Source organism: Hippoglossus hippoglossus, chromosome 10 (assembly GCF_009819705.1).
Source record: "Hippoglossus hippoglossus isolate fHipHip1 chromosome 10, fHipHip1.pri, whole genome shotgun sequence".
NCBI classification, from domain to species: Eukaryota; Metazoa; Chordata; class Actinopteri; order Pleuronectiformes; family Pleuronectidae; genus Hippoglossus; species Hippoglossus hippoglossus.
Genome location: NC_047160.1, coordinates 12,589,556 through 12,600,798, shown reverse-complemented (window position 1 = coordinate 12,600,798; position 11,243 = coordinate 12,589,556). Strand labels below are relative to the sequence as shown.

The 11,243-nt window shown below is 41.5% G+C and overlaps 2 protein-coding genes across 3 annotated transcripts; both read right to left on the bottom strand.

Moving 5' to 3' along the window:
* Nucleotides 1-899: 899 nt before the first annotated feature.
* c1qtnf2 (C1q and TNF related 2) lies at nucleotides 900-3,405 on the bottom strand. 2 transcript variants are annotated; one of them, XM_034598286.1, is made up of 3 exons: nucleotides 3,113-3,405; nucleotides 2,539-2,796; nucleotides 900-2,199 (listed from the first exon to the last, which is right to left on the bottom strand). In XM_034598286.1, exons 2-3 carry the CDS (start codon nucleotides 2,786-2,788, stop codon nucleotides 1,559-1,561), a joined length of 891 nt encoding a protein of 296 aa, XP_034454177.1. In that variant the 5' UTR covers nucleotides 2,789-2,796; nucleotides 3,113-3,405; the 3' UTR covers nucleotides 900-1,558. The 2 variants fall into 2 exon arrangements, with proteins under 2 accessions (XP_034454177.1, XP_034454178.1); XM_034598287.1 differs by having other exon boundaries at nucleotides 2,539-2,751; nucleotides 3,113-3,401.
* Nucleotides 3,406-3,815: 410 nt separating this feature from the next.
* On the bottom strand, nucleotides 3,816-10,415 carry LOC117769817 (pre-mRNA-splicing factor SLU7-like). Its single transcript, XM_034598961.1, has 15 exons — nucleotides 10,412-10,415; nucleotides 10,124-10,298; nucleotides 8,818-8,971; nucleotides 8,651-8,731; nucleotides 8,347-8,511; nucleotides 7,889-7,954; nucleotides 7,650-7,781; nucleotides 7,399-7,496; nucleotides 7,199-7,266; nucleotides 6,718-6,857; nucleotides 5,691-5,852; nucleotides 5,504-5,605; nucleotides 5,333-5,410; nucleotides 4,499-4,517; nucleotides 3,816-3,994 (listed from the first exon to the last, which is right to left on the bottom strand). Exons 1-15 carry the CDS (start codon nucleotides 10,413-10,415, stop codon nucleotides 3,816-3,818), a joined length of 1,623 nt encoding a protein of 540 aa, XP_034454852.1.
* Nucleotides 10,416-11,243: the final 828 nt, after the last annotated feature.

Genomic DNA, 11,243 nt, shown 5'->3' with positions numbered 1-11,243 from the left:
CTCATGTTAAAACACAAAACTTTTCACATTATGATGTGATAACTTTGTATGAAAATAGAAACCGTTTCACGTAAAAACATAAAACAGTCATGTCAATACATAAAACTTTTCATGTTAAAATGTGATAACTTATTTAAAAACATAAAACATTGATGTGATAACTCTCTATTGTTAGTTTTATTTTTAAATAATAAGTTATCACATTAAAACATGATATATTTTACATTATAATGTGATATTGATCCATTTTTCTTTCTCCAGCATTGCAGATATAGGATTCTGTAGAAAATAGGCCTTTTTGGGGATTGACCTATTAGTTAATTAACAGCTGTCCAGCAGTGATGGAAGTGAATGACATTAGTTAATGTAAACAACTCCAATAAGTGCAACAATTTGTGCTCATTGCAAACACTCTATCTGTGCAAAGGTAGTGTTGGATCAAACAGTGTTATCACACCATCTGATACGTTGCCACAACAATACTGTAAAAAGATGGGCTGTATGTTGCAATCACAAAAGGATAACAATGAAAGACGGACTGGTTGGTCAGGGGTTGATCCCACAGATACATAATGACTCAAAATATAAGAAGAAACTAGGGCTGTGAGCAACACAATCGTGGAGTTGGGACCAGCTGTATTTGATTTACATTGTAAAAATGTGTTCAGTTGTTGGATGAGTAAAGAATTTTGATTAAGTTTAGTTCAACAAGAAAATTCAACGCTTCATTTTTTTTGGAAATGACAAATTATTTACTGGTTGCAGACTTTACATTTCAGACAATCGAATCATGTAACTTTAAACAACAGCTTTGACTTGTACTTTATTGTGTGAATTTTGTTTTCATTTTTACTGTTACTGTTGCAAGTTTTATCCTGTTTTCATTTAGTTTATTACTTGGCACTTAAAAATATTAAGGGTTTTCACCATACAAAACCAAACATCTGTGGGAAACATTTGATTGACTGAATGATTAATGCTAGGGATCATCATTTAAATGGACCCCAACCCAACCATAATGTTTTTTATGAGACTGGCTATGAAACGAGGGTGAACAAAATGCAGAACAGAAGGTAACAACAATGGACAGAATAAAAGATAACATAAATGTAAAAGTGTGGAGAAACAGGAGAAGCCAACATTCTGTTATGCTCAGGTTTCCCCTAGACTGGGATATAAAAATTGTACTGATTTGAGTTTTATTGTTGTGGATAAAAACATGGCTGCATCAGAGACTATGGCTCTGTGCCACTATTAAAAACTCACAGCAGTCTCACAGCTCCTGTAAACTGCATTAATCTAATGAAACAAAGGAATTTAAGTTCATTCTTGAATTAATTTTTGAAAAGATCTTTTGTCAGAATTGTGATTTCATGAGTGAAACACAATTGCTGAGTGGTTTCCCAAACGTAGTTGCGTTTCTTCTTTCCTTGGGTGCCCCCTAGTGTCAGAACTCAACACGTCACTGAGGCCTTCAGCAGGGGACCTATCTATTCAAAAATGAAATAAAGTCAATGGAAAGTGTCAATTATAAAATCAAAACAAAGATTTTTCAGGGTTAACTGTCATCCTTAGCATTTGCTTTGGTGTCAGCTTCATTGAGAAAGTCCTGGTCCGGGTAGATTAGGAAGCCAGTGAAGGTGCTGTCTGTCCAGAAAGGGTCAAAGAAGAGTCCGTTCTGTTCCGAGTAGAAGATCTGCAGCCAGACCTGGTCTTCCTGCTGCAGGTGGAGAACCGTAGAGCCAGATGCCACATCGTGGTTTCCTGTGTTTGCATCAAAAGTCTTGATCTTGTACTTTCCATTGTGCACCAGCCCGATGGCCAGGTGCTTATTTGCCAAAGTGATATCATAAGTGAAATAATAGACTCCAGGGATAATGCAGACAAATTTCCCACTGCTGACGTTGTAGTGATTTCCTTCATTCAGCAGGATCCGGCTGAAGCGGATGGGCATTCGTTCTTTGGGGTAGCTCTTTGTCATGGCCACGGAGAAGGCTGAGCGGGCCGCTCTATTGCAGTTGCAGCCTCCAGGGGCCCCTTCCTGGCCCACGTCACCCAGCACTCCCTTTGGTCCCCGTTTTCCAGCCAACCCTGGCGTTCCACGAAGCCCCCTCAGCCCCCGGGGTCCGGCCTTGCCGATAACACCTTCACGGCCTTTTACACCAGGTTTCCCTGGGTTCCCAGTCCTTCCTGCATCCCCTGACAATCATGACAAAATTGTGACAAATCAATGTTATTCACACGTTTTACTGATCACAAATAATATAAAAAGTCAAAGAACAGCTCATCAGTCAAACTGTGTTTCATGACAGGAACAGGTTGCTTCCTATCATTAAAGTGGACTTGATTGTCAGTGTAAAATCATGATTTTACATGTTCGGAAACAAACAAAAACTAATTTTCAGCCCTGGATGTTGGAAATTGGGGCTTTGATGGGCTTTTTTTTATGTGTCATACAGAACAGATATTCTTCCAGATTAAAGAGAATGAAAGAACTGATTCAAACATTATGATAGAAAAGAGTGAGCAGATAACTACCTCCTTCTCCCTTTTCTCCCTTTTCCCCATCCTTCCCATCCAGCCCATCCTTCCCAGGCGGCCCCATGGGTCCCATGGCCCCTGGTGATCCATGGGCTCCTGGGTTCCCCGCAGGCCCCACTGGACCTGGCAGACTGCAAACCAGCTGGGAGGAGTGGATGGTGATGTTGCGACCTTTCTTGGATGAGGAATTTGTTGACTGGGGGATGACAACTGACAGCAAACAGAGCAACACATACATCTGGAGCATGTTGGTCACTGTGGAGTCACGACAGGAACAGGGAAAGTCATTGTTTATAATAACAGATTTGATTTGGGTGTCGTGTGCAGGTCACAATCAGATAAGGTAAATGTGAAACAAAAACCATGGCACTCCACATGCATATAATCCACAGCTGTAATCCAGTGCACTAACAGTAACAGTTATCTTAATCGTCTTTTCATGCAACGACTGCATGCTTACAAAGCAAAATGATATGGTCATCACGCAGGGGTTAAAAACGGCAAAGAATACAGCATGCTATAGGAGAGGGATCGCACATGACATTTAAAAACACGCAGATAAACAACTCACCAGTTTAGAAATTATGTCCCAATAACTATCCAAGTCCTTTCTTTACATGTGAGAACACAGGCGTTCCTACATGACTTTCCAGTATCGGGTGAGATAAGTCTCCAAGAGAAGCACTGCAGAGAAATGTGCAGTCACAGTCCACAACATCCGCCCTGTTTAAGCAAGTACACTGCCAGAACATTTTTTCACCATGATGTCATTGTATTCATGTCGGTGCGACTGTATTGCACAGACGAAGCATCAAACTCATACGATGGAAAAATAAATGTTACATATCAGATATTACGAAAAAAGAGAATAGAGCTATAGGTTTTCTTGTACATGATAATAAAGTTAAGTTTCATCTTTTTAAGTTTTTAATAATAATATAACCAGAGGTGTGTTAATCTTACAAGTGCACATTTAACAGAACAGCACAGTGGTCTGCAGCAGTGTATGAAATGTGTTTGTGTTTATCTCAGGGATGCAGAGTCGAGAGCAGAGAGACACAAAAATGTTCCAGCTGTTGGGTGAGGCGGTGCCCTGAGTTCACAATGTGAACAGAAATTACATCAGCGCTTCTCGTGTTGCAGGTTTCTATGAGACTATATTGGCAAATAATCACCTAACAATAACTCTCTTTCATGACACAATGTAGTCAAATATATTTTATTTATAAAAATGCATTAATCCCATGGGGAGAGTCAGCAGTGAGGGGAGGTGGTCACTTTTCAAGGAAGGATGCCATGGGATCATCTGACCGGCAGCGCTTCATGCGGAAGGCCTCCAGCTCCTCCTCGGTGGGCGCCTTCACTTCCTGCAGGCTGGTGTACGGCCTCTTCCTCTCATCTATCTGCATTATGCATCTATGTGCTCTCTGTGTTTGTCCTCTGCTTCGAGGGCCTGGCAGAGAAAAAGATGTTGGAGGTCAGTCGCAGAAATGAGCCAAAACCACAGATACACAAAGATGAACACAGACTTGTATATTTTTCAACTTCTCCTTCTTCTTCTCTTCGCCCTCTGAATCGCTCTTGTCAGAGCTGCGCTTCTTGTTCTTTTTGCACTTCTTTTTCTTCTTTTTCCCTTTCATCATCTTATCACGATGCATGTGGTGAGTGAAAACAATAACATTATACCATATAAGTAGGGGTGTAACGGTACATTATCCAAACCGATATTTCCGGTACGGGCATTTCGGTTCGGTACGCATATGTACCGAACCGAAAGGCATTTGCATCAAGTCCACGTGCGGAACTTATTTGTGTGCGTGTTGGTCTCAAATTCCGAGGGACAACTTTAGCGAAGGACCGGATGTGCGGTCGGCTCGTGGTCATAGCGACCGCAGACAAACAGGAGTGTGAAAACCCTCAACTTTAATGACGCCGGACAAAGACAAGTGGATCGTACAAAAGCCGACATTGCGCAACTGCAATCGGACAATTAGCTGGAAGCACATCGAACATGCGGACTCGTTTCAAACGGCATCAGCAGAGTGATGCCCCACAACTTTAATGCGACAGGGAAAAAACGAGTTCGGTGCAAACCCAGCTCCCCGCGGCATTAGCAGCCGCTTACAAATAACTCCTAACGAGCCACATCGGTGTTTTTATAGCAGCGGACATGCGACCGGACGTAGGGTTCAAGCACACGTTGAAAGTAATCGAGCCCCATTACGAAGCTCCTTCTTGTCCTCATTTCAGTCAGCAAGTCCCATCACACCAGCCCTTTAGAAACCAATCTGTCCCTAGCCTGAGTGTCCTCCGCAGCGGAGACAGTGTTAGTACCAGCAGGGCATCAAACCCTCTCTGCGAACTATGTGGACAAGTTCATTTTTTGGAAGAATAATACGTATATTTAATAATGATAATTATACATTACAATAACGGTGCAGTTTAAGAATAGATAGTTGTCTACATGCTGCACCTAATGGATATCTATTTTTACTACTTTTATTTATTTATGAGTGTTTATTATTTTAACTTTTTAAAAATTACTTAGGTAAGAAAGACACCGCCATAGTTGACCAGGGTTGAATAAAAAGAAATACAAAATTAGTTTAATGTTTTATGTTACTTGTTTCTAACCATAGAAACCGTATCCTCAAAACCGAGGTACGGACCGAACAGTTATTTTTGTGTACTGTTACACCCTACATATAAGGAGATCTATGTTTACAGTCGGCAAAACAAATGTTAATCATCAGTGACTTGTGCAAATAGAAATCTTCTCAGCATCACTTACCTCCAGCAGAGTCTTGGGCTGTTCTTCCTCCTGTGGTTCAGTGAGACCTTCTTCAAATGGAACACAGTCTGTGTTGTTCTGTAGTTTTTTTTTTTAAGAAAACCAGTTTAAGTTACAAAACGATCAGATAAAGTGGGTATGAAACAGAGACTTTGAAAAAATATGACTTACTACAGTAATTCCAGTCTCTCCTGTGCAGTAACTCTGTTTGACCATGGAGTGACAACACTTGTAGCCCCAGTAGCCGTCCTTCCAGTAAGAGCCCCAAATACACTAAACAAACACAAGATCTTCTTTAGAATACATTTTGAATGTGTGGAAAATTAGCAAAAGCTTTAGTCCATTCTGTCGCTCTTACCATGTGGTTGTTGATTATCACGTCCTCCTCGTACTTGGAGCGGACGACAGCCTTCTCTAGTCCTTTCAGGACAGCGCCGTGACGAGAGTACTCCACGTAGTCCTCTGTCTGGGCCAACAGCAGCTCCCGTGGTGGAGCGTCCAAGTGTTCTTGACCTCCATACTGATCGTCACAGACAAACGCACAAACACAATTAAGTCATCAGCCAGTACGAATACTTATAGGCCTCTATACACCATTGTGGGCTCAAATAAATGTACTGAAATCCTTAATTTATCTTTAATCTTTAACAGTAGTCCTAGATCACATCAGATAAATGGACCCAAACTGTCACATGCTGGCTGGCTACTGTGGTCACACAAATTCATGGTTTCCAAATTCCAGTGCTATGAAATTTAAGGATGTATTATATCATAAAATAATACAATTGTTGTTCGGAGCAAAATCAAAGTCACTATCAGAGAGTGTGAAAAGGCTTTTTGTTTATAAATGCTTGTCAGCAAAGGTTTGAGAAGTGTTTGTGAGTTTATGGTACATCAGACCAAAGAAAGGGATTAAAATCAGATAAATCTGCAATTGAGGGGAAATTGTGGAACAATAGTATAATATGTAATTTGCTATTGATATTTAAAAGAATGATTTACTAATCTATATTTGAGGACTACAAGTGTTGTGTGTGGCAAGCACATAAACATTTGCTTCTGCCCGAGCCTGTTAAGTCAGAGTACAAAGACTTTATATTTTGTTTACACCGTCCATATTGTATGTGTGATGATGACTGAATGCAATCAATCAATCTCTCAATGTTTCTGCTGCAATCCCCAATATTAGAATCTGTCCTTCAATAACACACATTCCATATATTTTGCTATAGTGAGGCCCATATTAAATGAAAATAAGATAACAAATAAATAAGTACAATAAGTGTGCAACAACATGAACATGTGAGATTCCATTCTCACAAAGTGTGCAGGCCTTTAGTTACCAGCGCGATGGTTTAAAACAGAGGAGGATATCAGGTATTCACCTTCTCCAAGATGCTCTCCCGCTGTTGCTCCTTAAAGTCCTCTTTTTTGTCTTTGAAGGACAGGTGGAGAAGCTCCAGCTTGGTGGGGTCGGCCTGCAGATGAACCTCTGATCCTCTCTCGTAGGCCTCCCAGGCAAACACTGTCACAAGATGAGGCATTGACAATCACTATGGGGTACATGTTGCATTTCTACACGTTTATGGTTAAACTGTAAAATATAAAAACTCAATTACATTTCTTTGTCCCAATGGATTGATAACCAATATTTGAGGAATCATTGCCAATTTCTGAAATATATATTTCAGCCAATATATAGACATTTTTTAACTCACTTTTTAAATCAGTATCTGCATCGGCCCCCAAAAACCTTATCAGTCAGGGTTTGAATTACATACTTGGCATTCTTCTGGTTATGTCAGTGTTAAAGAGAGTGGAGATGGAGAGGAGTTGAAGTGGCTGCTAAGTATCTAAGTGACTTACATTGCGTTTGAGCCATGGTGATTGTGGCCCCACTGTAGCGAGCAAAGTTGTCTCCAGCATACCCCACCCTGTCAGACACAGCAGGAAACGTTTACAATGTGAGCCAATGAGAAATTGTGATTTGTTAATATGGGCTATACAAATACAATTTGATTGATTGATTGATCGATTGATCAGGAAACATAGTGGCAGTAACTTACTCATCAGGGTTCATGCCAGTGTTGGAGTACGGGTTCTCTCTCATAGCTCGAGTCTTTGGATCATAGTAGGCGGAGTTTGGATCCAGATTCCTCAGGTACTGTGAGAGACAGACACGAGTTCAGATTATGAACAAATAACATTCCCTTGACACTCACTTAACTATAAAGCTTTAAATGTGGACATTACAAGCGACCAAAGGTTTCCTGTATAAAAGTGAAGAGTACTAGTTCAGCAATCGTGTGACTCTTACTTTAGCTGTGTCTTCTCTGATACGCAGATTCCTGACAGTAATTCTTCTTTTGGAGTCAAAGTTCTGACCAGGCATGTCAATGTCATCTGCATATTTATCTTCATCCTCATCTTCGCTGTCATGTTCCCCATGCTGCAGAAAAGGGATTAAAATAGTTTTATGTTAGTTTTCTAGACAAGAGATTGCATTTACCTCTTGTCAATATAATCCAGTCCTACTACAATCTGAACAAAACTTACAATTTGGTCCAGTTTTCCAGACGCCAACTCGTCCTGAATTTTCTGTGCCTTCAGAGTCCTTTTGGCCTGAAAGACAAAGACAAATACAAACTCAGATTCATGAAGAAGTTGACAAATAAACAACACCACCAAAATATAATGTATTGAACCCTGTTGTGCCATCACACCTGATTTATGTCACAGTGCCTGTAACTGAGCACCGGTTCTGACTTGAGTTTGCCCACCGTTAATGTGAGATTTGTGGTTGCCAGATATCAATTTTATTGATCCATATACACCAATAAAAATGTTCTGTTTAAAAGTTGCTATGTCTACCTTGTTCGAACCCGGCTCTAATTTGAATGTTTCAAAACAAGAGCATGCTTGAAGGTTGGCAGAGCTCTACGGTGTTCTCAACAAATCAAAGAAACAAATGCTCTACAGTTAAACCAGATTGAATTAACCACTGGTCTACTCACCAGGTCTACTTTGGCGTACTCTTCCACAATGCGATGGTGGTCTTCGGGGTCGTAACCATTCCAGCGATCCCTCTTCCCATCGTAGTCCAAATCAAGCTGGACCTGAGAGTGTTCATCTGGAGCTATTCCTGAGCCCGTGAACCTCGCCCCAACTTTTCTGGGACGCTGACGAGACAAAAATCGAGGTCAGAGGTTATTGTTTAAGTATGCAGATATAACATTGTACAATTGTACTACATAAAAAAAGTGAAAGTTTGTCTTTGCTGGAAGATAGAAAGAGATAAAATTGCTTTGGTTCTTTTACCTCAAAGCAGTCTTTCTTGTTATGCGTCAGGGCACCACAGTTTTCACAAGCTCCTTTACGAAATTTAGTGGTCACAGCATTCTGTGTGGAGACATACAATGAAGCTATAACTTTACAGTTAAATTGTTGCAGCCACATGAAAGCTAATCATGTTAATTCATTCTCACCTCCTGCACTCCTCTCTTATACCACTCTCCAATGTTTGAGTACGGCACTTCTTCTTCTTCCTGTGGTCTCTGATGCTTTAAAGTGGGCCTTTTAGACGGGTCGATGTACCATGGCACTGATGAAATGTACTGTGGGATGTGAGGGTTAATGTCCCTGGAGAGACGAAGCAGCACAAGCGGTCCACATTACTGAACAGTAGCTTCATAGTAAATATTACAAATGCAATCCATCAAGTCATCACACAGAGTTTTATACAGACAAGTTCTGATCCCAACACCAGTTTAGGAATCTATTAACCGATCCGATACAATGTTTTTTAAAGTATATTAAGCTGCTTTCAGACATGCACTGGACTCTGCAGTTCCTCCGCATTTTCTCCGGAGGAGGTGCATGCGTGAACGAAAACGTCCTAGTGAGACAGCAGTTTCCACGGACTTTATCCGTCTGACCTCCAAGTATAAGCAGTCGATGTGTGAACACAGCAGGAGATCCCCCGCTGGATTCACTGTGAGTGAGTGGCGGGTTGATGAGGTTTCTAATGTGCGACAGACGCAAAAAAACTAAAAGAAAGCAAATATCTCCCGGTGAAAAAGCAATGTTATACATGAAGAAGACACAGACAAAGATTTGAAGAGAGTTTGTGGTGATAAAAGCTGACAACGGTGTGGGAGTGCTGTAAACAAAATCACATGATCTCTGCAGCGGAGATAATATGTCACTTCCTGCCTCTTTGCCTTTAAAGTCTGTGGGACTTACACCACATTCATGTAATAAGAAAAGGCAAGGACAGTTCATCAATTTGGCGACACATGCGCTTAAAAAATTCACAACACAAGCAAACTCAAAAAGTGATGAACCTGGCTGTAGTTCGATGCTTTGTGAAGTTCCATAACCACTGACGCAGTGCGTTGAGCTCTCTCTGCCACCGTGGGATACCATTGTTTACAGTTTCTGAATATTTACATCACCCAACAACACCAGAGTTGGTTGAGCGTGGACAAAATATACCACGATATCAAAGGATTTCAGGTAAAGCTACCTTGAAGAATGAACTCAAGCTTCTGTGAGACCTTAGTTTGTTTAGTTTTATGGAATTCAGCAAATGATAAGTGATAATCGCTGCTGCATCAAAACCCATACAGATAGGGAGGGTCTAATGAAATATGCGATTGTGTTTCCTCGGGGTAAGTGTAGAATCAGGTGTTTAAGGGTGCTTGGAAACGTGGGAATATTTTAATGTCCAGATGTGACGCATGGAGGAACTCCTCATTTCTCCTCTCACTTTCTGTCCAGACACACACTTACTTTCCCTCCTCGTCCACCTCAGCTGGAGCGTTTCCCAGCTTCCTCTGCTCCTCCAGCTCCTTCTTTATCCTGCAGTCCTCCCTGGTCATCTTCTTGGGCTCATCCAGGCCCAAGATGCCCTCCGAGGTGGCGCTGGTCTGGTCGGTGGTGCCGGGCTGCTCGGTCATGACTGAGCCTGCCACAACGAATACAAACATAGTCACATGATCAACACAGACGAGTAACACAACGAAGTGATCATCAGAAACATCATCTGTCCGAGGAATAGTCGTTCTCCTGTCCTCTTACTCATGTTCAATCTCGTCACTGGAGTTTTGACAACACATCACCGTGGCCATGACCACAGCTACGTCACGTTTTTCTTCTGCTCAGCTGCCTTTGATGCCACACTGTTCAAAGGCAGCTGTCTCAGTTACAGTGTGACTGATACTGGGACTGAGTAAACTGTCATAAACTATCGGGAAAATGTAAATATTTATCCATGCCTTTTTCATCCACCATCTGCGACCCACAAATTGCCCCTCTGATTGCATCCCCGCTTGTGTTCTTAAGGAAGTCTTTGACACTGTTGGCCTGTAATGGAAATTTATCTCGAGATGTGAAATAAAGAGTTTCTCAGACCGGAGTTGTCTTTGAGTCTTTAATCGTAAGCTCTGCAGAGGGTTACACAGTCAGCATCAACGCTCAGAGTGGAACCTTGAATAGTTAAAAAGGAAGGTTTTTATACATTGTGCTAAACAGGAAACATAACAGAAAGCCGACAGGAAACGTCTGCCATCTGCCGTTGCTGCTACAGAAAGAGGAATCAACCCCAGCACCCAGTTGCACAGATCAGGGTCAACAGGAGGTGAAATTACCAAGTTAGGGCATGAACTCTGAGGTTGCATCCGCTAAGTGCACAGAAAACAGTCATAACAGTAGTAAGACATTGATCAGTGGAATTATCCATTACAGGCCCATGTATTCTGTCATTGATAAACACCTGTCTTCTCTCTGGTAGTGTCCCAGCTGCCTTTAAACATGCTGTTGTACAGCCCTTGTTAAAGAAGGAAAATCTTGATCCCTCTGTTCTCTCTAACTTTATGCCCATTTCTAAACTGCCTTCCCTGTCCAAAATCCT